This window comes from Musca autumnalis, unplaced genomic scaffold (genome assembly GCF_047663935.1).
Source record: "Musca autumnalis isolate F117 unplaced genomic scaffold, ASM4766393v1 scaffold_2, whole genome shotgun sequence".
Classification (NCBI taxonomy): domain Eukaryota; kingdom Metazoa; phylum Arthropoda; class Insecta; order Diptera; family Muscidae; genus Musca; species Musca autumnalis.
The window spans coordinates 3,230,318-3,257,808 of record NW_027411755.1 but is presented as its reverse complement, the minus strand read 5'-3'; the positions used below and the strand labels follow the sequence as shown (position 1 = coordinate 3,257,808).

The following is a 27,491-nucleotide window of genomic DNA, read 5'->3' as shown; positions in this document are numbered from 1 at the left end:
CAACAAAAGTAGTTAAAACAACCATAATAATTTAGCAAAAAGTCTTATTGTCACAATTTTTCTTTATTGTCTTGTTTCGTTTCTCTTGTTTTTTTCCCTTCTTTTTCCATTTAACAGAAGAAGAATTCCTTTATCAGGATCATTGGGGACGCATTTGTCTTTTGAATGTTGCCAATCTAACAGAACGTGTCTTAATGTCAAACGTTACATTTGTAAGTTACTTTTTCACTTTGCTGTTTGCTTGTTGTTGTTGCTCTTAACTTGTAGTTGATTTTGTGTTATCATTCATCTCTCCCTTAGTATGAGAATTCATTACTTTTTCCCAGCCTCCAAGTCAATGTATTGGCGGCACTTGTATGCCCATAGAGATATTTATCATTTCATCCAACCATCATTCATTAACTTTTCTACTCATTGTAGCTTTTATGGTCAAGCTATGACCTTTACGGGTCATCTACTCTACAGTAGTCATCTACTCTACTGTAGAGTAGATGACCCGTAAAGGTCATAGCTTGATATAGATCTTGGGGATTCAATGGGAATGACGTCTGCTGAAGAGAATATGGCCCATAGGGTCATCTACTGTAGAGTAGATGACCCATAAAGGCCATAGCTTGATATAGATCTTGTGGATTCAATGGATCACTCCCAGTCAGCTAAAGAGAATATGGCCCATAGGGTCGTCTACTGCAGAGTAGATGGCCCATTTTGGTCGTCAGAGATGGCGCATTCTGCATGGAGCTTGGACCAAATCTGACTTACGAGTATTTATGAAACTTGATCTGAATACTGACTTCAATAAAAAATCTCATATATTCTACTCACATCGTTTTGCTATGTTATTTCAAATACAAACATACATATCTACATATTATACACACTTAAGATGACATCAATATTTGACATTTTCCTTAAAGTTTGTAAATAAATATTTGAGTATATGTCATTCGTCCCTCTCCTTCTATCTAAGCTACATACATATATACATATATTTGTATATATTTTTTTCAATTTAACTTTTTTACTTTTGTTAAAGTTTTTCCTTTTTTATGCACATACACTCAACTCGAATGGCATCCTTAACATCCTTTTTTCTGCTACTTCGTAATCGTTCATTAAAATATGATAGCTTCCTCTACAAATTCAATATAAAAGAGGGCAGGTCGAGAATAGATGGGTGGGAGGGCGAAAGAAAGTGAAAGCATTGCCATTGGCAATTTCAATGCTATTAAATTTCTCAGAAATGTGAAGAAGAAAGAAAAATGGAGGAGGTAAATCATTAAATGAAACTAATGATACGAATATAAAAATTCTGCTGATAACTTTTAAAACCAAACAAAAATTAATGTACATTTGCGAAGATGAATGGGGAAGATAAGTGGCTTTTTATCAAACGATGCGTAGGGCCAATATAGATAGTTTTCTTGGGTGTAAAAAACTGATTCTTGATACGACCCACTGGGTCATCTGCTCTACAGTAGACGACCCTATGGGCCATCTACTCTAAAGTAGAAGACCCTACGGGCCATCTACTCTAAAGTAGACGACCCTATGGGCCATCTACTCTACAGTAGACGACCCTATGGGCCATCTACTCTACAGTAGACGACCCTATGGGCCATCTACTCTACAGTAGACGACCCTATGGGCCATCTACTCTACAGTAGACGACCCTATGGGCCATCTACACTACAGTAGACTACCCAATGGGCCATATATTCTACAGTAGACGACCCAATGGGTCATTTACTCTACAGTAGATGACCCAATGGGCCATCTACTCTACAGTAGACGACTCTTTTGGCCATCTTACTCTACATTAGGCGACTCTATGGGCCATCTACTCCACAGTAGACGACCCCATGGGACATCTACTCTACAGTAGACGACTCTATGGGCCATCTACACTACAGTAGACGACCCCATGGGCAATCTACACTACAGTAGACGACCACATGGGCAATCTACTCTACAGTAGACGACCCTAATGGGCAATCTACGCTACAGTAGACGACCCTATGGGTCATCTACTCTACAGTAGACGACCCTATGGGTCATGTACTCTAAAGTAGACGACCCTATGGGTCATCTACTCTACAGTAGACGACCCTATTGGTCATCTACTCTACAGTAGACTACCCAATGGGCCATCTACTCTACAATAGACGACCCTATGGGCCATCTACACTACAGTAGACTACCCAATGGGCCATCTACACTACAGTAGGCTACCCAATGGGCCATATACTCTACAGTAGACGACCCAATGGGTCATTTACTCTACAGTAGACGACCCAATGGGCCATCTACTCTACAGTAAACGACTCTTTGGGCCATCCTACTCTACATTAGGCGACTCTATGGGTCATTAACTCGACAGTAGACGACCCCATGGGACATCTACTCTACAGTAGACGACTCTATGGGCCATCTACCCTGCAGTAGACGACTCTATGGGCCATCTACTCTACAGTAGACGACCCTATGGGCCATCTACTCTACAGTAGACGACCCTATGGGTCATCTACACTACAGTAGGCGACCCTATGGGTCATCTACTATACAGTAGACGACCCTATGGGTCATCTACTCTACAGTATACGACCCTATTGGTCATCTACTTTACAGTAGACGACCCAATGGGTCATCTACTCTACAATAGACGACCCAATGGGCCATCTACTCTACAGTAGACCACCCAATGGGTCACCTACTCAACAGTAGACCACCCAATGGGTCATCTTCTCTACAGTAGATGGCGTAATGGGCCATCTGCTCTACAGTAGACGACCCCATTGGTTATCTACTCTACAGTAGACGACTCTATGGGCCATCTACTCTACAGTAGACAACCCCATTGGCTATCTACTCTACAGTAGACAACCCCATTGGCTATCTACTCTACAGTAGACGACTCTATGGGCCATCTACTCCACAGTAGACGACCCAATGGGCCATCTACTATAAAGTAGACGACCCAATTGGCCAGCTACTTTACAGTAGACGACCCAATTGGGCAGCTACTCTACAGTAGACGACCCAATTGGCCATATATTCTACAGTAGACGACCCAATGGGCCATCTACTCTACAGTAGACGACTCCATGGGCCATCTACTCTAAAGTAGACATCACTATGGGCCATCTACTCTACAGTATACGTCCCAATGGGCCACCTACTATACAGTAGACGTCCCTTTGGACCATGACTCTACAGTAGGCCAATCTTTGGGTCATCCTACTCTAAAGTAGACGTTCTTATTGCCATTAAAGTCTTAACAAATTTACATAAAATACCCAAAATAAAAAACTATATATAACAGAAATATCTTTAAAGTACAATAACCCCACATTAGAACTAACAAAAGAAAAAATCTCCCAATATCCTCATATCTGCTTACACCTAATAATGACACCATGTCATGTAACAATCCTCCCCCCTATTGTTTGAAGTTTTTGTTTGGGGCTTATTAATCTGTTTATTCTACATCAGCCATTCCATCCCATCCTCTAAACATTAACATAAATTAATCAGACACATGCTGCGTTCTGCATCTCACAGTTTTGTTATTAATTTTTTCATTGTAGTTTCCGCCTTTTATACGCCTTCATATTTGCTTTTGGAATTTATCTTTCTACAAGCTCATTATACTCATCATTAATATTATATTTGCTTTTTGCCCAAAAAACCAACCAATTCATGAAAAAGAATCCTTTATGTCTGATAGCGCCACACTGTGGTTTCCTATGTCTACATTTTCCTTTTTATTTTGTTATTGTTGTTCTTCTTCTTTCTTTCCATTCATAGAAAACTTTAGCGCCGTACTCTTTTAGCATTTCGGCGGATAAACGTTATTTGATGGTGTCACAAAATGTTATCAAATTATTCCGTCACTCATTTTTGGCTCAATACACGCTGTTTGACATTCAAACGAGGTGAGTAATGATTACAACAGCAACAACATAACATAAACGACAAGAACTTCATCATCAATTACAACAAAAACAAGAAAGACGAGAGAAAAAAGAAAGAAATAAAGTGACAAGGCAGTTAATTAAATTAAACGAGTATTGAATGATGATGCTGCAAAGGTTGTTGATGACGTTGATCGTCATCATCATCATCATCAACATCCATCTGCTTTGGATGAAAAGCTATTGCTGCCACATCACATTAATATTTGTTTCTGTTTGTCGTCACACAATAAAGTGAGCTTTCATGGGAAAATGTTAGCTGACATACTGGCTTGCATTTAGCCACCATCCAATGAGCAGAACTAACAGCGTAACTACCTTTTGACTGACGTTATTATGCAATTTCACACCTGGCGAAATCTCCAAAGACCCTACACTACATTATAACCCAGACACTGCTCTCAATTTATTTTCCGTTCTATTTCTTTTTTTATGTCACCTCGGGCTGCTCGCCAACGTTTCGCTGTCGCCGGATGATGTTCCTGCTCTGTATTGACACAACGCCAGTGAAAGTATCAAATTGAAAATCGATGGTAGCGATGAATGGCCATATTTGCACTTCGCTCGTTTTACGCCCCACAACAATGCCATCGTTTTAGTTTACAATTACGACATTTACTACTGCCAGGGGGCGCGGTCACAATTTGTTCATCGTATAACTCGCGATGCCATACCAGGTGTTGTCTTTAATGGTATACCCGACTGGTTGTATGAAGGTAAGTTGAAACACTGTGGTTGACTGACTCGACTGAGTTGACAAAATGATGATTGCAGCAAATGTGAAATGTGTAGAATGCAACGTTTGCCAATGAACGTGGCAATATGGGTTGGTGACAGTTGTCTTCTCCCTATAAAGAAAATTGATTTCAAATTGAATTTCCTGCTTGTTTGTCTCTTAAAGACCACTTTTAAATTCTGTTAGCAATGACATGAATGAATGTAATATTTCACATAAATTTTGATTTTGAAAACAAGTTTTAATCCAAATGCATTAAACTTTTAGAGAAAAACGTCTGAACGTTTTCTGAACTTTGATTCAAAGCGGTTTAATACAACATTGACGCCTTACCCAGAATAGTAATTTAAAAAGAAAATAGTTAATAGTTATGTTTCTCCATATAACCGAAGCATTGGATGATTTGCTTGTGCGCGTCTAAATGCTACGGAGCCATAAAACAGCAAGTGTAGACGCAGAGAAAAAATTTCAACAATTGTTTTTGTCAAATCCAACAATATTTTTTGTCAACTGGACAATATTATTTTATTCTATGCCGTGGTGAAAAAAACAATTTTGGTGAGTTTTGTTTTTATGCCAGGTTGATTTTATTTTTGTTTTTGTGTGTACATCAACAATAAGATTCTTGTCTTTATTTGTTTCAACTTTTTTATTCTTCTTTGGATTTTGAAGTGGTTTTGGGAGAAAACATGGCCTGGTCGTAATTTGTGTTTTCTTTTCATGTTTGTTATAGTTTTTAATTATTCCCTATGTTGTGGTGGGTTCTTGGATAAGCACAATGGAGTAGTTCTGTTTATCTTTTTTGTCAGTTAAAGCAGCAAAAATTGACCATGTATTGTATTCATCAATGCTCGTAATATTATATGTGAAATTTAAAACAAAACAAGTAAAAAAGTATCAGTCGGCTTTGCCGACAGAGATATACCCTCAGCCTGTGTATATTGAAACAATTGTTTCCCAAAAAACGTATGTATTTAGGAGGTTTTAAAAATGTTGGACGTTTGAACCGACAAAAATGTTGATTAGGATTAAAGATCAAAAGTTTTGCGTAGGAGATACTAAAAGGAATGGATCGACATTGACCGTTATGGAAGTGGATCTCCAGCCACTACATATGGTGCCTATGGGGTTTTTACACCCTTCGGGCTGTTTGCTCAAGAAGTATGGACTTTCCCCTGAAAAAAAATTTTACCATCGTAATTGAGGCAGCGATTGCAAGTTGATGAAACAAACATCAACGTGATTCGATTGCAGGTCTTAAAGTGAATATATCCGAAATTTTGTGTGGGAGGTACCGGATGGAGTGGACAAATATAGTCCATTTTTGAGCCTGATCTATATCTGGTAGATATATTAGGATGTGTATCGTATGCACAATTCGGCCAATCCCTTCAAGAGTTACCGTACGAACAATTTTTTCGAACATTTTTGAACTTTTGTGGGGGAGGTACCTGAAGGACTGGACCGATATAGCTTATCTTCGAACATAAACTATGTTTGAACAAAATATTAATAAGGTCAAATGTTGGACCGAATCGGCAGATCCGTTCGAGAGTTATCTTGCGCTGCAACCACCTCACACGGTGTCATAGGGGTTTTTTGCAACTTTCATGCTATTTTCTCAGGAAGTATGGACTTGCCCCCAATGAAACTTGTACCGTCGTATGGGGGCGGTGAATACAAGTTGCAAAATCAAAGCGATTGGAGAGATGGCCCTAAACTGAACTTTTCCGAAATTTTGTGTGGGAGGTACCCGAAGGCGTGGACCGATTAAATCCATATTGAAACCTTATCTAAGTCTGGTACACATTTCAGGATGTGCAAAGTATGGACCAAATCGGTTACTCCCTTCAAGAGTTATCGTGCGCACAAATTTTCCGAACTTTTGTGTGGGAGGTACCGGGAGGAGTGGACCGATATAGCCCATCTTCGAACTTAAAGTAAGTTTGGGCAAAATATTACGAAAGCCAAAATTTTAACAGAATCGGTTCATCCGTTCGAGAGTTATCGTGCGCTCCAGCCAGACAGACAGACGGACGGACATTGCTCAATTGACTCCAAATTGTCTGAAACACATTTCGTCCAAACATACTTGATGAGGCACATTTTGCCCGTATGAAAGTGTATATACCCTCGTTGGCATAAATGCTGAGGGTATAAAAAACTACATTTTCTAGAAAAGGTTTTATATAACCACGGTGCTTTTGAAACAAGTTTAAATGGAAGGTGCTTGCACCTGGGAAGTTTTTGCGGATTCTGAATCTACAATGTTCATAGATGGGAAAAATCAAAAAAAAATCGCCGGAGCGATTTTTAAATAAATCGCGATTCAAGTTGACATTTTTAGGGTTTTTTTTAGGTTTTCACGATTTTTCTTAGAAACCGCAAGTCCTATCAAAATGGGACTAAAGAAAATGTTGTATCTACGAAAATTCTCTACAAGATTGACCTTTATAGTATTCTGCTTATGTTTTTACCGTTTTTGAGATATAGAAGTTAAAATTGGGACAATTCAAATTCAATTCAATTCTGTATCGCCTCCTTATAAAACAATGTCATGACTGCAAATTCCAATTTAAACTTATATATCTAAAAAATGGTACAACCTAGGATAACTTACTTAAGCCAGTCTTGTAGAAAATTTTCACAGCTTTAACATTTTCTTAGGTCCCATATCGATAAGAATTGCCGTATTCAAGCAAAATCGCGAAACCCTAACAAAAAACCTAAAAATGTAAACTGAGCTTTTTTATCTCAAAAATGGTACAGCCTGGTAACAAATCATAAACGTCAATCCTCTAGAGAATTTTCACAGCTACAGCATTTTCTTTAGCTCCATTTCGATTGGACTTGCGGTTTCCAAGCAAAATCGTGAAAATCTAAAAAAACAAAATGTGAATTTTGACCGCGATTTATTTAAAAATCCCTACAGCGATTTTTTCTTGTTTTTAGATTTTTCTCATCTATGAACATTGCTGTTTCAGAATTCACAAAAACTTCAACTGTGTAAGCGGTTTTCATTAAATGTTAGTCAAGGCGCACCCTTCATGACATTGTTTTATAAGGGGGCGATACAGTCAGTGCATTGTCCCAATTTGAACTTCTATATCTCAAAAATGGTAAAACCTACGAAAATACCACAAAGGCCAATCTTGTAGAGAATTTTGATAGCTACAACATTTTCGTTAGCCTCATTCTGATAGGACTTGCGGTTTCCAAGCAAAATCGTGAAAACCTAAACAACCCCTAAAAATGTCAACTTGAATCGCGATTTATTTAAAAAGAGCTCCGGCGATTTTGAACGAGGTTCGACTTCAATACGATGTGCCAAGTTTGGACCAATTAAAAAAATTCGAGAGTTATCGTGCGGATTTGCCATTCTAGTTGGTGCAGGCAGGGTTTTTGGAGCTTTGGGGTCATTATCTTAGGAAGTATGGACTTACTCCGGAAAAATTGTACCGTTGTAATAGGGACCGTGGAAACAACCTTCTGCAAAAAATCAAATGGATGCGAGACGAGTCCCCAAACTGCACTTCTCCCAATTGTGTGGGAGGTACCAGATGGACGGGACCGACATAATTCATATTCCATCCTGGCACAAGACTTTATGAAATAATATGATATGCAAAGTTTGGACCGATCAGAAACTCCCTGCGAGAATTATCTTACGGAGTTGTCATTTTAGTTGGTGCCGTCAGAGTTTCTTGTAGCTTTTAGGACATTATCTCAGGAAATATGGACTTGCCCCTGAAAAAATTATAATGGCGGCAGCAAAGACAACCTGTTGAAATTAATTTCGAAACGATCCGAGGGGGGGGGGGGGTTTAAACCTTACTTTTTCCGAATTTTGTGTGGGACGGACCCGCAGGAATGGACCCATATAGTCCATATTCGAACCCGATCATCTGGAAGGAATAATACGATGTGCAAACTTTGGACCAGACCGAACAAATTTGAACTTTTGTGGGGGCGGTACCTGAAGGAATGGACCGATATGGCCCATCTTCGAACTTAAACCAAATTATTACGAAGTGCAAAATTTGGTTCGAATCGGTTGATCCGTAGGAGAGTTATCGTACGCACAAGCCAGCCGCCAGACAGACGGATGGTAAAATATACTCAAAATTGTGTGAAACAGATTTCGTCCAAACGTACTTGGGGTCTAAAACCATTATTTCGATGAGGTACATTTTTGGTCGTATCAAAGTGCATATACCCTCTATAGCCTAAAGGCTGAGTATATAAAAATGATGAAAAACTTGCAGTCACAGTTCGCAAAACTAAAGCATTTTTGGATCGTAGTGAAGCAAAAATTGGTGGAAAATTTCGAGTTGCTATGGTTGAGAAGTCTCTCCAACCTCAACGTGTGAATGTTTGGTGCGGTTTATGGCCTTACTTACATAGATTTTCGAAAATGTGGTTGGATCAACAATTACGTCGAGACATGATTGATGACTGATCTGGACAAAACGGTGCTATGTACCATAAAAGCAACGAAACTAGTGTTCTTTTACGGGAAATGTTTCCGGACCGTGTTATCTCTCAACAAGGTTATAACAATTTTCTTTAAATGCCAAAATAACACCTCTTATTAAAAACTCTTTCATGTGGCAACTCTTAAACATGTGCATACAATGTGGATATGTGAATTTTTACTATAAGCAAGTCGGTTTACACTATCACGGTGCCCGGATACACTGTCACTTTACATGATATAAATCCATTGATATAAATTCAAAATAATTTTGATCGTCACTCCAAAAATAATAGCGGATATACCACCCAAAATATTTTGAAAAACACATTGTTTGTGTTACGGGTTTTTGTATCATTTTAAGAACGAATTTCTTAAATTTCGGCCTAAGTCCGCCAGTCTTCACATCTTATACTGTTTAAAGATTTTATAAGGGAAAGAAGATTGATTTGGGAGTTATGTCACCGCACCCACTGTCACTCCTGTTGTAAACTTCTTATAATTTTTGTACAAATTGTTCTCCCGTTATACTTCTATTTGTGTAATTTTAATGTATTTTCTATTTCTCTTCTTCTTCACTCCTCCCATCCTTTTATAGAAGAAATCCTTAATGCCAATAATGCAATTTGGCTATCACATGATGGCCATATGATGTTATATGGTTCATTCAATGATTCTATGGTGCAAGAACAACATTTTGCCTGGTATGGTACCACAAGCAGTAATGGCCGCAGTCCATCGGCCACCTCTTCAGGTGCTGGCAGCCATCCAAATGCTAATTTATATCCGGAAATACGTTCATTGAGGTAAGTATGCTAAGGGAATTTGAGACAAAAATCATGGTGTGGGTGGAGAGTGGTCGGAACACATATGCATGCCACACAACTGGTGGCGTACCTTGTAAGGAAGTTCATTAAATATTCATTAAGTAGTTTTCTAGTTGTAACTGAACAACACAGGATGTACAAGCTTTCAATAAAAGATAACCAATGTAATAGATAATTTATTAAAATGAATCCAAAAAGAGGAAGAGAGGGAGAGAGACCACTTAGTCTCTAGAATTGTAATGAATGGTTAAGGCCTATTGTCGAGGATTAAGGATATTTCTGCAATACAGTTAAAACACCACTGAAAAATATAATTAGTTTAAAAGATGCATCGGATTGGTTAAAATCGAATGGCCTTCTTCGGTGGTGGGTGGCTAACCACCGAAACATGGCATAAAGGTGGGTATGTGTGGGATTGCGCTTGATTTCTATTGTAACAATCCTTGGATCATTCACCTCAACGTCAAAGATAAATAAACAGAAATGGATGCTCTTAGCTCTGAGAAATGTGAAGTTATAGGAACGACATGTCTAGGAGACTAAAAAATAGTCGGTAAATTTGTTCGAAAAATCAGGCTATTTAGGATAATTTATTGCTCTATTTCAGAACCTTATATTTGGACATTTTTGACAAATTTATAAAGGAAAAAATTATCCAAATTTTAATAAGAGGCACTTGTTGGTTCTGGAACATAGCATATGTTTATCATGCTTTAATTGCAGATTTTTCGAATTCAGAGGCATAGCCCCTCACCCCTAACACTAGAGTCAAGGGATCACCATTTACGATTAAATTATGAAGCAATGTCTTAATATTCCAAAGGACTTCGTTTTTCGAAATTACTTTTAAACTTCTATTCAAACCTTTTGGAGTTTCTTAAATAACCATAAAATCCTTTTGAAAACCATCTATTTTAGATATCCCAAACCTGGAACTCAAAATCCCGCCATAACACTGCGAGTGGTTGATCTAAAAGATCCGGAAAAACTTCACCGAGATATTCAGCCGCCAAATGTACTACAAAACGAGTAAGTTTCCCCTAACAACAACTACAGCAAAACCAACCTCACTCAATTCCTCTTTAAATGTTATTATTTCATTTCTCCCGCTAAACACCACCTCGTCGTCTAACCATTAACGGATTACTGCTCCCCCTATCAGAGAGTATTATTTCACCAGCGCCAGTTGGGTTAGCGAATCCGAAATAAGTGTGGTATGGCTAAATCGGCCACAAAATATTTCCGTTGTAAGCGTATGCAAAGCTCCCATGTTTGTGTGTGTTGAGGTAAGTTCTGCCATGCATTTTTTGTGGTTATTATTCCGAGTGGAGGAGGGGGTCATAAAAGCCAAACGGAAGAGTCACCGCTATTGATGATAGTTTGTGTTGATTATCATGGCAATAATTGTAAAACATTTTATGGTTGAATGAAAAAAAAAATCGATTTATTTCATTTTCACAGACACATCGTGTTAGCGGTGATGGTCGCGGATGGGTTGATACGGTCTCCGTGCCATTATTTGCCTCTGATGGTACATCCTACATCTCAATATCACCATTGCGTGATGGCAATTCGGGATATTTTCGACATATCGTGCATGTCCATGTGGCCAGAAAGCGTGTTATACCCCTGACACATGGCCAGTATGAGGTCAAACAACTTCTGCATTGGGATCAAGTAAATAATTGGATGTTAGTATTTTGGCCAAACGAAACGAAATAGCTTCCGTGTTGTCTTTAATTAATTGTATTTTTCTTTAGTTATTTCCTTGGCATACCGGAGAGATTACCTTCCCAACAACATTTGTACAGAGTATCAGCGCTACCACCACGTCATGGTTCAGCTTTGTATGCTCCTGAATGTATAACTTGTCCCACACCCAAAAATGCCGATGGTACCTACAATTATGAGGCCCACACGAAACCACCACCAAAATTGGTTACAGCTTGGGATGATGATTGGGAAAATTCTGAAGAAACTCCAGCTGTGGCTGGTCCAGCCTTGCCATTGGAACAAAAACATCCCAAGGTTACGAAAATTTCTGAGGCAGCCAGTGAATGCTTGTTTCACAATGCCAAATTTCCACCCAGTTACCAGGCGAAGTTTGTTCTAATCGATTGTTTGGGCCCGGTGATACCTACATCAAGCATTTATATACTAAATTCCGGCACGACGGAACAGAATGGTATCAACAACAACAATGGCCAAAGTATTGGACATTCAAAGCCTCGAATGCCCCTGGAATTGCTGGTGACAATACAAAACAATACCCGTTTAAAGGAGAAAATGGCCCGCACTGCCATGCCGCAGGTTAAAACATTTCCCGTAATGATCTCTGGCGGTTACCACGCCCAAGTGAGACTGTATTTGCCACCGGTGCTAAGAGAAGATGAAATTACAAAATATCCCACAATCCTGCATGTTTATTCGGGACCCGGTACCCAGCTTGTAACGGATAAATGGCATGTGGATTGGAACACATATTTGGCTGGTAATAAAGATTACATTGTCATAGAAATTGATGGACGGGGTTCGTCGGGCCAGGGTTATCAACTACTGCATGAAGTCTACAAGAGACTGGGAACCGTTGAGGTGTCCGATCAACTGGAAGTTAGTGAATATTTGAGAGACAATTTACATTTTATTGATGGTCGCCGTATGGGTGTGTGGGGTTGGAGTTATGGTGGTTATGCAGCAGCCTTGGCTTTGGCAGGAACTCAATCCATATTCCAGTGTGGGATTAGTGTTAGTCCGGTTACCAATTGGAAGTTATATGGTATGGCAATTTTTTCTAAATAACTGTTTATCAGGATCTTAAAAATGCTTATCCTTGCAGACTCAACCTATGCCGAGCGTTACCTAAGTTTTCCCAATGTCACCGACAACTACAAGGGCTATGAGGAAGGTGATCTCTCAAAATATGTGGACAACTTAAGGGACAAGCAATTCCTATTAATCCATGGCACCGCCGATGACAATGTCCATGTACAACAGTCAATGGTTTTGGCTCGAGCTCTCACCAACAAAGGCGTCCTCTACAAACAACAAATCTATCCCGATGAAGGCCACCAATTGTCAGGTGTTAAACGACATCTTTATCGTTCCATGACTGCTTTCTATGAGGAATGTTTTAAGAAATTGGTAAGTTATTGATTTTGGAATTGCTCTCTCACCTGTATTTTTGGAACACATGTTAATTTTTATCTCAACTATTCGGCTCTTTCTATATATTCTGTATATTATTCAAATATGTTTTTTTTTTTATATTCAATCTTTCATATCTTCTTTCACCTAACAAAAACAACACTCTTCACTCCAACTATTTCTACTACCGCTCACACTTTGACAATCACCACCACCACTACCACCACAACTGTGACACACCAAACTATCACCACCATCGATCGATCAACAACCAACCGATCATCATTAATACCTTATAGCTTGATCAGCAGCAGGCTAATCAAACCGACTACTCGGATTTTTTGGACTTTCATAGCTTTTATACATAAATTAATGTAATGTTCGTAAACGTAACGTAATCTAGACGTAACGTGACGTTCCCGTAAAAGAGCACCATACCCTTATGTACAGTTTCTTACCAAATCAATCAAACAAAAAACCAATTAATCACAATACCACCACCTACCGAACTTAAAAAAATAACCCACTGTGTATACAACGTGACCAATACCACCACCACCACTACCACCATTATGACCACCACCAACTAAAGAAAGGTATCCCAAATCAATACCATCAACAATTGTGTATAGCAATTTAAATATTCTTTTTTTCATTTTTTCCACAAAACCAAAAAAAAGCTTTAAGGAAAAAACTTGTGCATTTATGTTGTTGTTTGCTCTAACGTTAAAGTACGTTATTTTTTGTATGTCTGTCTGAGTGTGTGTGTGTGCGTGTATTCATTTTTTAAATAAATTTTATTTTTATTTTATACGTTACATAAGTGTTAATAATAAAAAATACACACTATTTTGGTGTATAAATGTATGTGTGCTTTATGTTAATAGGCCGGTCGGAAATTATTATAAGGTAATATAAGAAAAAAATAGGCTTCATAAAAAATGCGTGAGATACATACATAAAACACTGGAATGTATTTCCTCAAGTATATGCACTGTAACAACTTTTATTCTCGGTGATTATTAAATGCACTATATTAGGCAACCATAATAGGTAGACGAAGAAGCTGGACATTTCCTTGAAATATGAAAATACTTTACATTAATTCCATGTTTTAGATCATTCTACATGGAAGATTTCTTTATCTAAACTAAAGTAAACAGTGCGTTAAGTTCGGCCCGGACAAACTCATCGATATGAAAAACTGAAATCTGCTAATATATGACCGACACTGTTTAATAAAAGCTTAATTTTTACGGGTACTCCGAATAATAAATAAAAATCGAAAACCAAAAATGTTGGTGAATACAGCCAGATAGCTTCAGACTGTTCTAGGTGTGTCGATAGGTGTAAGAAATTGAAAAAAATACGATCGCGGAGCGTTGAGAAGACGTTTTTGGATTTATTTAGACGATTTATGATTTATATTCATAAATCAAGTTTTAGAGCTGTCTCAATGGGATGGAAAAAGTACTTCAACAATTGGTTTGAGCGCATGCAAAAATGTATAAAGCAAGCTGGATAATTCTTTAGAAAATAATTAAACTATATTTGGTGATAAATATTCTCATTGTCATTATTAGGCCAGAAACTTATATAGTATCTCTCGTATCAGCTATGATCTTATATTGTAAACCAAACCAAGAATAGTGAATACTTTTATACCCTCAGCATTTATGCTAACGAGGGTATATACACTTTCATACGGGCAAAATGTGCCTCATCGAATTAATGGTTTTAGACCCCAAGTTGTTTGGACGAAATGTGTTTCAGACAATTTGAAGTTGATTTAGCCATGTCCGTCCATCTGGCTGGAGCACACGATAGCTCTCGAACGGATCAACCGATTCGGTCCAAAATTTGGATTTCGTAATATTTTGTCCAAACTTAGTTTAGTTCGAAGATGTGTTATATCGGTCCACTCCTTCCGGTACCTCCCCCACAAAAGTTCGAAAATATTCGCTGAAATGGTACGCGCAATTTCTCATAGACGTAGCAACCGAAACTTAATTTTTGTTCAAATTTGGGGCATTTACCTTAACGATTATGTGCGTTTCGAATAATCGCACAATAGTATTCAACTTTTGCGGAAAAGGAATGAACCTACATAGAATAGGATCTAATTTTGGGAGTTGTTCCTTTCTTGAAAGTATAGACAGACACAAAATCATCGTTCCGGCCAGCGGCTGCCACCTCAGTGTACATATGTTTGAATTTGTTTCGTTTTTCTGTGTTGGGAGCAGCATATCCCGGAATGCGTGCTCCGAATTCTTTTGGTCCGTGCCGGGGCGGAGGAAAACCCAGGACCAATATATCTGTGCCCAGTTTGTCACATCCGCATCTTCACCCACATCCAACCTTCGGTGAGATGCAATAGATGTCATGAGTGGGTGCATCTAAGGGGTTGCTCTGGACTTGTCCACGTGACGGACTACGACAGGGACTATGTTGCTGCGTGAACACAGTCCCCAGTGAGTCGTCGTCGGATTACGAAACTCCCTCGTCGTCTGACTACGAAACTCCCCCGCAGTCCCCTCGACAGCAACCGCACACGCAGCCTTTAACACCAGCCGTTGTTGTCCCAATCCCAGAGAATGCCTCCTTTTTGCAATTTAATTGCAATGGACTCCGAGGTAAGATCGAGGAAATAGTAGATTTCATGAGTCGGAAGAACATCAAGGTCGCTGCGGTGTAAGAAACCAAGCTCAACAACAAATGTAGCTTACAACATTGTGATGGTTACAATGTGCTAAGGAAAGATCGCACCAGAAGTGGAGGTGGGGGATTAGCTTTCCTATTGCACCAGTCTGTCCAATACAGACCTATCTCGCTTGAGCCTGTCTCTAATGACCCGTACATGGAATGTATGGGGGTAGCAGTCAGGTGTGGAACTGCCGAGATAGAGTTGCTGAACGAATACATCCCCCCGACAAATAGCTGTATCTCAGATTACGTGCCTAACATTAGCCCGCTTTTGGAAGGTCATAATCATCTGGTCCCGGGGGACATTAATGCGCATCATGAGATGTGGCATTCGGCCCTCGGAAACGACCAGAGAGGTACAGCGCTTGCTGAGCAGATTGACAGCTCTACGTTTTGCACGCTCAATGAGGACGCCCCTACCAGAATTAGAGGAGAGTGTCACAGCTCGCCAGACATAACCATCGTGTCACCTGGTTTGACAAATGACCTTACCTGGCAACCAGTCATTTCCGTTGGATCAGACCATCTCCCCATAATTGTCTACATTCGCAGACCACCCGATTTCATTACCTCTGAACGCCGCACATTCGTCAATCATAAGAGAGTTCTCCAATCACCGCTTCAGAGAACTGCCCAATCCTTCTGATGTTCGGGTAGCGGAAAGGACATTCCGAGACATCATCACTGCTGCAGCCGCTCGCCATATCCCTGCTGGTCGAATACCCGAAGTAAGACCAAACTTCCCAGCAGAGGCGACGGGATTAGCAAATGAGCGTGATGAGCTTCGCCGAACCAACCCCAAGGACCCCATGGAGCCGGTATAGGTGAATTGTGGGCAACGGTTAAGTCACTCTCGAACCCTGGCGAGGTTACGTTGACTGACCCGAAGAGGTGCGCAAGTTATTTCAATAGACAGTTTGTCGAGCACCCCGAGAGTGACACGGCGAAGAGAAGAGTATTACGTCGCATCAGTTCTCTTCCTGCCGGGGAGAAACCACCACAGTTTACAATGGATGATGTTGCCAATGCCATCAAGAACGCTAAATCATCCAAAGCGTTGGGCCCTGATGGAATCTCCATGGTAATGCTGAAGCCGCTGGATGAGCCGGGAGTGGAGTATCTCACTAAAGTTCTCAACTTGTCGCTATCCACCCTCATTGTTCCCGAAGTCTGGAAAATGGGCAGGGTGGTCCCACTACGGAAGCCCGGCAAGGATGCCAGCAAAAGTGAATCGTACAGGCCGATTTCGCTTTTGTCGCCCGTAGCAAAGACCCTTGAGGCCTTATTCCTCCCCAGTATCAGAAATAGCTATCAAGTTGCCGATCACAAGTATGGATTCCGTAAGCAGCACAGCACGACAACTGCGCTGCACGCCATTACCACACATCAAGGACTCAACCAGAGACGGCCGTGCGATAGAACAGTGATGGTGGCGCTTGACTTATCAAAAGCCTTTGATACAGTCAGGCACTCCACGCTGTTTGAGGACACTGAGCTGACAACCCTCCGGCCAAGCTTGAAACGTTGGATAGTCAATTATATGTGTGGACGCCAGTCGTACTTGGAATTCAGGAACAAGAAGTCCAAACCCCGTAGAGTGAAACAGGGAGTTTAACCTCTACCTCTCCTGTATTTTGCCCCCTCCAGACGGCATCGAGATCGCAATGTATGCGGATGATTGCACGATCCTGGCGTCGGGTACCTATCCTGATGACATCTGTGAGAGACTGAACAACTATTTAACCGATCTTACCACCTTTTTCCATTCGAGGAATATGCAGATTTCCGCCACAAAATCAACAGCCACTCTGTTCACCACATGGACAGCGCAGTTTGGAAGAGAATTGAATGTCGTGGTCGACCGTAGTAGAATTCCGACCACAAACTGCCCCAAAATTGTAGGGGTCACATTCGACACTACTTTCACGTCGTGCGCGCACGCCACAGCTATCTGCGACAAACTGAAGAGTAGGAACAAGGTCCTCAAGTCCCTAGCCGGCAGCACTTGGGGTGCAGATAAAGAAACCTTGTTGATCACATATAACGCGATAGGTCGGGCTGTGGTAAGCTATGCGGCGCCAGTCTGGCCCCCGAGATTATGTGATACGAATTGGAAAAAGATTCATACTTGCCAGAATGCCGCCCTGAGAACAGCAACAGGGTGCCTCCTCAAATCTTCAGTGGACCATGAGGAGGCAACGATTCTTCCAGTAAAGCAACACAATGAGATGCTTTCGTTGCAGTACCTGCTTGGATGTTACCGTGTGAGCCATCCCAATCACCATATTGTGGGTAGGTCCGACACATACAGGCAGATCAGGAAGGATATCCATGCTCTAGAGGGAAAGGTCCAACGATACAGGAGAGAACCCCTAGATCAACAAGCGTATCAAGCAGGTTTAAATAGTATTCACACGGATGCAGTTGCCAAGGCCTTAAGCAATTATAGTGTGAATAAAGTCCTCGAAATACATCCCCATCTATTGCAGCTGAGGAGCGTCAGCTGCCACGACAAATTAGAGTAGTTTTGGCTCAACTAAACTCGGTATATTGCAGTCGCCTAAATTCTTATTAGGCGCAAATCGACCGCGTCGTGCAAGACATCTGCCCAGTATGTAGCATGGGCCCGCACGACACAAAACACCTTTTCAACTGCCCAGCCAAACCTACTCATCTAACTCCAGTGGATCTGTGGTTACATCCCATCGAAGCAGCCACTTTCCTGGAACTGGATATAGACCCAGAGCCAGATTGAATAGAAGAACGAACTTACAAACATAATAACAAACACTGTTACAACAACAACAGCCCCAAAAAATAATCCGAGTAATAAGGACCATGTACCGGGATGCAGAAATTTCTGCTCTTTACAAAACCCGCCCTTCCACACGAACGCGTTAGTAAAGCAAGAAAGTTCTCTGAATAAATTATTAAGTGAGGTCTGCTCACAGAAAAGACGCACAACATTGGAATCTTTCCCTCGCAAGATATCCAACTTGCATTTTAGAAGACTACTCACGCTTCTTCGATAGCTTCTGACATCTAGAAATCCCTCTAGCTGTGGAGTGGAACAAACGTTATCACTAGCTAAACAAACCCATACAAACTCAAATTATACGTTGGAAATTGAGGGAATCCCCACTAATCTGTAAAAACAAAACAATCCATCTTGTAAGATTTTTGAATACACTGCTTGTCATTCATTGTGTATAACTGCGATATGGAAGAGTTTGACAAAGCCAATGACGTTTTCAATTCAAAAAAGCCATTGTTTGGTATTATTAACACCGTAAACACAGAAACCTATACTTTTGCGAAATTGATAAACCGATACAATACCCAAACATAACACTGTGCAACACGAAAATTATTAACCATATTCTAACACCGCAGTGTGATAGAACGCCAAAAATGAGAAGACACGTGTCTCGCCGTTTTTCCCTATCTCATCAACTTTCGCGCTTATAGGCCTCCAAAGGTTTGAGGCTTTGATGTAGAAAGGGTCATATAGTCAGGACTATATCTTCCAAACCGTTAGGAAATTTGAATTTATCTCGGAGGCAAAGTTGTAGCTCTTGTCTTAAATAACAAAAATTGTGAACACATATAATCCATCAAGCTTCATCTGCAAGGTCAAAATCGCCATGGCCAAATTTCTTTTGACATTTTTCTCAAGTTTTGTTATACAGCTATTAAACCGATCAAATTTGAAGCAAACAATCAACTACAAAAATGTACCTCAGATCACAATAAACATCTTTCTAGAATATACGAACTCTGTAGAAACGGATCTTAATGGTCAAAATAGCAAAACAATTGCGATTTTTATCCCCTTTTCTAGGATTCTCCTCCATAGATATTAAACCGTTCAAAGTTCATGAAAACAATCAACCACAGTAGTGTAGCAAAGGCTTCAATAAACAAATTTCTGGAATATGCGAAAGGTCTATGAACGGTTCTTAATGGTAAAAATAGCAAAAATCTTTTGAAAATATCCAATTTTTATACTTTTTTCTCCTACTCTGGTCCAAAGATACGCAACCACCCAAAAATTAAGAATACAGTCAACTACAAAAATGTACCTTAGATTTCAACAAACAAGTTTCAAGAACAAATGAAGATTCTATACACGATTCTTCAAGCTCAAAATTCGATTATTTTAGATAATTATTTCCTGTTTAGGTCCGTAAATAACAAACCTTTCAAATTTCCTTGAGTTTTTAACAGTTTGTTATTTTCAAACCTGAGCAGGGGGAATGTTAAAAACATTTAATTGTTCGTGAATTTCAGCCCTAAAAATCATTCATAGAATTTTCATATGTTCTAAAAAGTTGTTTATTGAAATCTTAGGTACATTTTTGTGGTTGACGGTATCCTTAATTTTTGGGCGGTTGCGTATCTTTGGATTAGACTCGGAGAAAAAAGTATAAAAATTGGATATTATCAAAAGATTTTTGCTATTTTTACCATTAAGAACCGTTCATAGACATTTCGCATATTCCAGAAAGTTGTTTACTGATGCCTTTGCTACGCTATTGTGGTTGATTGTTTTCATGAATTTTGAACGGTTTAATATCTATGCAGCAGAATCCTACAAAAGAGCATACAAATCGCAATTGTTTTGCTATTTTGATCATTAAGATCTGTTTCTACAGAGTTCGTATATTCTAGAAAGATGTTTATTGTGATCTGGGGTACATTTTTGTAGTTGGTTGTTTGCTTCAAATTTGATCGGTTTAATAGCTGTATAACAAAACTTGAGAAAAATGTCAAAAGAAATTTGACCATGGCGATTTTGACCTTGCAGATGAAGTTTGATGGGTTATATGTGTTCACAATTTATGTTCTTTAAGACAAGAGCTACAACTTTGCCTCTGAGATAAATTCGAATTTCCTAACGGTTTGGAAGATATAGTCCTGACTATATGACCTTTTTTACATCAAAGCCTCAAACCCTTGGAGGCCTATAACCGCGAAAGTTGATGAGATAGGGAAAAACGACGAGACACGTGTCTTCTCATTTTTGGTCTTCTATCACACTGTGGAGTCAGAATATGGTTAATAAAACATGACTCAAAAAATGACACACAGTGTAATCTTCGTTTTGAAAATTTTGAAAGTTAATTGGTATAATATTTTAAAATATGTTTTTTCTCACAATTTTTCATTTAAAGACCAAACTATGTACTATGTTACCACTATCTTTTAGGACTTAAAGACTAAGAAAATTTTAAAATTGCCAATTCCACTACTTTTAAATTCGCAATCCAAATATATTTGTTTCTATACTTGTTACTTTGTATAGATGTTTCCTAAAAGCAGGCTATACATTACAATCACTTAAACCGCATTCGTTCGTTATTTGAACACCCATTTTGTTTGCATAAATGTAACACTTACACACACATACATATGTACATACTCGTAAATATAACAATTGCCTTAAATATATGCTTGCTTTTTTAAAAGCTGCTTCTGTTCTTTTTTTCCAAAATTCCTTACATACTCGTTCGAACAATGCAAAGAAGTTTGAACACATTCCAATTTTCACCTAACCAAAGAAAAAACAAAACACATATTTTTCAAAATATCTTAATGTTGTTATTTTATGTTACCAAAAAAAAAAACAAAAAAGTAAAACAATGTGCCTGATTTTTTGTTGTTTTTTGTTTTATGCAATATTTCATATTTTTTACTAACGCCCTTTACGTTTTCCTTAATAGGTCCCACCTGAATCAAAGGCCGGCCTGGGAAATGGTGGTGATAATCAACCGCAATAAATCTTTTAATAAAGAAAACCTGAAGATGAAGGAAAGGAGGTTGCACCCACCAAAATCTCAATTTATTATCAAAATTTGTGTTATAACAAATGAAACCAAAAACAAAACGGAGAAATTAACAAAAGCAACAATGGCAGAAGGCATGGGCCCACATCTCTTTTTCAAACATAATCAAATTTTGAATTGATAACTGAAACTGAAATCAAATAGTAAGCCAAACACACACACACACAGCCTCCATTATGAATGTGAACAAAAAACACAAAAACAAAATATGGTTGTGAATATTTTGAACAGACTCCTAAAAATATGCAACAATTAAATGTGTACACACACATTAACAAACAATAACAACTAAAAGCATGCAATAATGAAAAAACTACATCAACAGTTCCCCAGTTCCCTTTGGCATTGCAATGCAGCAATTGCTCATATGGCATGAAACCAACCAACAACAACAACACCACCAGCAGCAGCAACCGCACTTAGGGCAATATCCAAAATGGAAAATAACATTAAAAAAATCCATTAACATGAATTGAATATTACCACAAAATATGAACCAAAGAAAAATTATGGCCAACACAAAGCTAAATTCAATTAAAACAATAACCAGGTCATATACAGTGGGTTCTATGTTACGAAATTCGGACAAGGTAGTAAGGGGTAAGGTATAAATTTTAAATTTTTAAGGATTTCTCTAGGAATTCACAGTGTGTAAATGTTCACACATATACATAGATATACCCCATGAGCATCGCCGAAGGAACAGGGTAGACCTCTTTCATCATTGCAAATGTATAAATGTTCAAGTCATGGAAATATTATCATATGCGGGCACCACTGCGTGATAAAAATTAATGGTCTGGTGTTTTTCAGGAATGTTGATTTACTCACTGAGGCCAAGTTGTAGCTCTTGTCAAAAACTGGTATTGATAGACCTGAGCGGGGAAGCAAGATTAAAAAAAAAATAAATTTAAGGTATTGAAAAGTTTTTTGAGATTTTGATCATGAAGATTGGTTGTACATATTCACAATATTTATTCTGTATGACAGACTAGTTGTTTGCCTGAGAGAGTAAATCAAAATTCAAAAGTTCCAGTTTGAAAGATACGATCCTAAGATAATAACATGTGGCTATCAGGTTTTTAAAGGATCTGTATTTCACTATTTTCATTCGATTTTTGTAAGAATATTTCTTCTTAGAAGGAATTTTCCTAAATTCACTTTTTCACCCACTGTATATGACAATGTGTGCATGCTTCTAGATTGTGTGTACGCAAAAAAAACACAAATGCAAACATTAAGTGCAATAAATAATCAAAATTAAACAGCAAGAGGACATTTCCACAGAAACCCCCAATTTATATATGCCACAAAATAAACTCCATAACCAGAGCCCGTACCACCAAACCACATGCATATGTTTTACCAACACGAAAAAAAAACAAAAACTATTAGAGTAGTTATTAAAATAAAAACTCAAATGCAGATATAAAATACAACTACTGATGACTACGAGACTACAACCATTGTTCGTTTCTTTTGCTATGTAAGTACAATTCATAAATTTAGAAGAGTTCATTGTTTTCGTTCTTCTGTTCTTCTTTCCAAAAAATACAATTAAACAAATCCAAAATACAACTAAAATTGTAGCTTTAAACAGTATTCGAAGGAAAAACAATTGAATAAATTATGTGAAATTTAAAATGCAATACTACATTAAATATGACAAAAAAAAAAAAGAAACATAAATAATTTATAGCTATTTGTAGACAGCAGATATTTGGTCATTAATTTGTTCATCAGCAAAACTGTGGCAACAAAAAAAAAATAATAAAAACATTGTATAATTTATTCCCTAGCCCCAAACAAATAATTAATTACATATTATTATTATCAATTAGTACAAATTGTTCCAATTATTTTAATTAATTTTTATTTTTATCTAGCGAATAAACTTATAAATACAAATTAAAGAAGATCAAAAATCCTAACCCCAATAACAATACCTAACTCAGAAAAAACGGAAAAAAACATACATACACACAAAAAACGTAAAATATTCTAAAAATTTAAAAAGAAATTAATTAAAAATATTCATTTTTATTGCCCTGCTTAAATATGTCTTCTTTTCTCTGCGAGCAATAAGCCTGACTATACTGTATAAGCCTTAAAGTATGCAACAGTTTTTTTAAAATTCAACAACCGTTTTTATAATTATTCTAAAAGTTTGCTCGCGAAGGATATATTTTCACTTGCGGTCAGGTAGAATATCCCTTCAATATTCTGGAGGGAACAAGACTCATTTCATATCAATACGTGCAGCATGTTTCAATGATATGAAACCTCCGTTCTATGACCTGCTCCGAACGGCATATCCAACATAGTACCTCATGCCCACCATCATTTTTCAGTGAGAAGTAAAATTTATTTAAAATGCAATTTTTTCGGTCTATGCTATATAAGCCTGAAAGTATGCAACGGTTTTTATAAGTCAAATTTCGAAAAATTTGCTATCCCTCGAATATTCTAGAAGAAACAAGCCATTTTTTTCTTATCCATTCGCGCAGCACGATTCAATGATATGAAACCCACGTTTTATGGCCTAGTCCGAACAGAAGCACTTATATGTATATGGACAGGTTTTACATGACCAAAACATGATGGATGACCAAGGCACTAAATATAGACTACATTACCCTAGTGGCTTAAAATGCCTTTGTAATACTTAATGTTACCCTATAAAATATTCCTCACTCTCCCACTCTGGCTGAAACATCAAAATAAAACGCACATGGTGGTCTAGACTTAAAGCAAGACAAAAAATGCACACAAAAATATATTAAGAAATAATAAATTTATTATATGTCCCAAAGGACGTACATCTAAGTATGTATGTGTGTCTAACAAATTAATGTTTTTATATCCTCTCCTCAAACGAAAATCGATTGACAGTTAAATTATTTAACCCCAATCTGAAATTGCTTAATTCTCCACCAATACATTTTGTAGGTCAGGATATTGTTTTAACCTTTTTGCTATTGTTGGCCTTAAGGATATTTTTGAAAACATTTATCTTGCCTTTTGTTCAACAACACTGGCTGACACTGGCTATTGGTGGCTAAATAGTTTTGCTTTGTCCTCCATTCAACAAGAGTTGTTTACCATGTTAAGACTTAATTGTCATTAGCCTTTTGCTCCCTTGCTGATACAAGTTCAGAGACACACACATGCTTGGTACTTTTCGACACAAAAAAGCATACTTAAATCTTTTGTTTGAAATAATGAATGACATGAATGGTGGTTTAGAATGAAGATTTTAATGGCAAGGCTGTAGGGTATATGCTGCAAATCTTTGTTAGATTTCTATGGATGAATAACATTGGTTTATTTTTAGACAACCAGACAGACAAGCATTTTCATGCTGTATGTGCTTCTGATATAAAATATTAGTATCTCTGCAGTACAAAAGAACTATAAATCATTGGATAAGGAGGTTACTAGTCTTAAATAGACTTGAACATGTGTGTCTATGGGCAATATGGTTTATGATTAAATTATTTTAGATAGCATATATTGAATTGGAATAATAATTTCAATACCACCGTAGTGCTGTGGTAAACACACTGAATGTCCGGGTTCTACTCTACCATTAAAAAAAAACATCAGCGAAACATTGGCTTACATTTCCTCAGTATACTCTGGCCATGTACAACTTCTCTTACAAGTAGTGTCATTAGACAAGCCATTCGGACTCAGCATTAAAAAGGAGGTCCCATATTACTGACCTAATATGAATCGGGCTGTACTCAGGGATGTGACAGAAGTCTCCCTAGTTCTTTAAACCAGAGCTCCGATTTGCTCGTGAGTGAAAATTTGGGGGGAGGTGGTAATTTTTTTGGTGGCTGTGGGGCAAGTTTATTTGGGGATGGGGTAAGTTTTTGTTTGGTTGTTGTTGTTGTAACAGTGTTTTATTATTATGTTTGTATGATCCTTCTCCTGTTCAATCTGGCTCTGGGTCTATCTCCAGTTCCAGGAAGTTGGCTACTTCGATGGGATGTAACCACAGATCCACTGGAGTCAGATGAGTAGGCTTGGCGGGGCAGTTGAATAGGTGCTTAGTATCGTGCGGGCCCATGCCGCATACTGGGCAGATGTCTTGCACGGCGCGATCGATTCCCGCCCAATAGGAATTTAGGCTACTGCAATATCCTGAACGTAATTAAGCCAAAACTACTCTGGTTTGTCGTGGCAGCTGACGCTCTTCAGCTGCGATAGATAGGGGATGTGCTCCGATGACTGCATTCAGACAATAATTGCATATGGTCTTAGCAACTGTGTCCGTGTGAATGCTGTTCAAACTTGCCTGGTATGCCTGTTGATCCAGAGGTTCTCTCCTATATTGTTGGACCGTCGTCTCTAGAGCATGAATATCCTTCTTGATATGCCTGGGTGTATCGGTGGCCAGCAGATGGTGATTGGGATGGCTCTCACGGTAACACCCGAGCAAGTACTGCAACGATAGCATCTCATTATATTGTCGTACTGGAAGAATCTTTGCCTCCTCATGTAGATGGTCCACTGTAGATTTGAGGAGGCACCCTGTTGCTGTTCTCAGGGCGGCGTTCTGACAAATTTGAATCTTATCCAACAGTTTTTGTTTGATGGTGGGGAGGGGCAAGTTGCCCCCATCAACTTGCTCGAATTCGAGAAGAATTTAACTCGCAAGTGGAATTCGAGCGAATTTGAGCGAGTATTCGGAGCTCTGCTTTAAACACTTAATTCTTGCACCTACGGGTAAGTTAATGGAAAATATATATGTATGTATGAGGGTGTCCCACGATAATAAATAGGCAGTGATTAGATGAAAAATCTTTCCTCTGTATGGTTTTTAGGAGAAAAAAGAAATTGCTGATTATTCAAAAAGAAAATGCAATCACAATATCACTTACGTTTTATATAGGAATTTGATGGATCTTAAGGCATTTGCCTGGCAATTAAATCCCAAAACGTTCGTGTTGCTCCCTGCCTGGCCATTTAATCAAACTTTCTTTGAATACAAAATTATTATTTTTTTATTAAATATTTCTGGGCCTTCTTCTCAGTGCTCTATTACACTCCCATTATTTGCATACTTTAAGGCTTTAAAGTAGAATATATTAATTCCAATTTCTCTCCTGAAAATATCTTTTTTTAATAAACATTTTTCTTAATTTAACAAGGATACAACCGATCTGTTATAATAAAATTTTTATGTAGAATTATAAGGACCAATTACCAAAAGAAAACCCAACAAATAAATACGCATTACTATTTAGAGTAACTAATTAGTGAAATTTTGAAATGTTATCGAAAGAACATTGTATGAATAATTGAAAATTCTGTATTTAAATATATCTCTTCATAATATTATGCTGTAATATAAATTCTCAAAAAACAAATCCCTGTAATGATCAGCACTTTCTTTAATTAGGAAATAAACACTTTCTTACCAGCCTTAAAATAATAAACATTTGTTAAAACAAAAAAATAAAATTGTAAATATTGTTATGTTTCAGTTGATTCTGAATTGCGTTATTAAAAAAACCTAGAAACTGTGAAAACTTTTGAAAAAAACATTGTATAGAACAAAATCTCTTTCAAACTCAAAAAAAAAAAATTGTATAACCTTTGTGATCCGCAATACTTATAGAGAACTTTCTTCACTTCCAAAAAGAAAATTCCTGCGAAAAAAACAATACTTAATTCTATACATATAAACATAAATTTAGTTTTTGAAAATTTAATAATTATAGTAATAATTAAATACTAATATTAATAAATTCATTATATAACAATAATAAGAAAAAA

At 38.1% G+C, this 27,491-nt stretch overlaps 1 protein-coding gene across 6 annotated transcripts in view; it reads left to right on the top strand.

Annotated features, from left to right (window-relative positions):
* Dpp10 (Dipeptidyl peptidase 10) overlaps positions 1-27,244 on the top strand; it is a 174,295-nt gene extending 147,051 nt beyond the window's left edge. For all 6 annotated transcript variants that reach the window (XM_073966552.1, XM_073966553.1, XM_073966557.1 and 3 more), the window contains 10 exons: positions 118-212; positions 3,808-3,935; positions 4,482-4,690; positions 9,783-9,990; positions 10,930-11,040; positions 11,174-11,297; positions 11,473-11,702; positions 11,772-12,787; positions 12,848-13,152; positions 21,582-27,244. In XM_073966552.1, coding sequence (XP_073822653.1) covers positions 118-212; positions 3,808-3,935; positions 4,482-4,690; positions 9,783-9,990; positions 10,930-11,040; positions 11,174-11,297; positions 11,473-11,702; positions 11,772-12,787; positions 12,848-13,152; positions 21,582-21,638 — 2,483 coding nt within the window. In that variant the 3' untranslated portion in view covers positions 21,639-27,244. The remainder of the gene's footprint in view (positions 1-117; positions 213-3,807; positions 3,936-4,481; positions 4,691-9,782; positions 9,991-10,929; positions 11,041-11,173; positions 11,298-11,472; positions 11,703-11,771; positions 12,788-12,847; positions 13,153-21,581) is intronic.
* Positions 27,245-27,491: the final 247 nt, after the last annotated feature.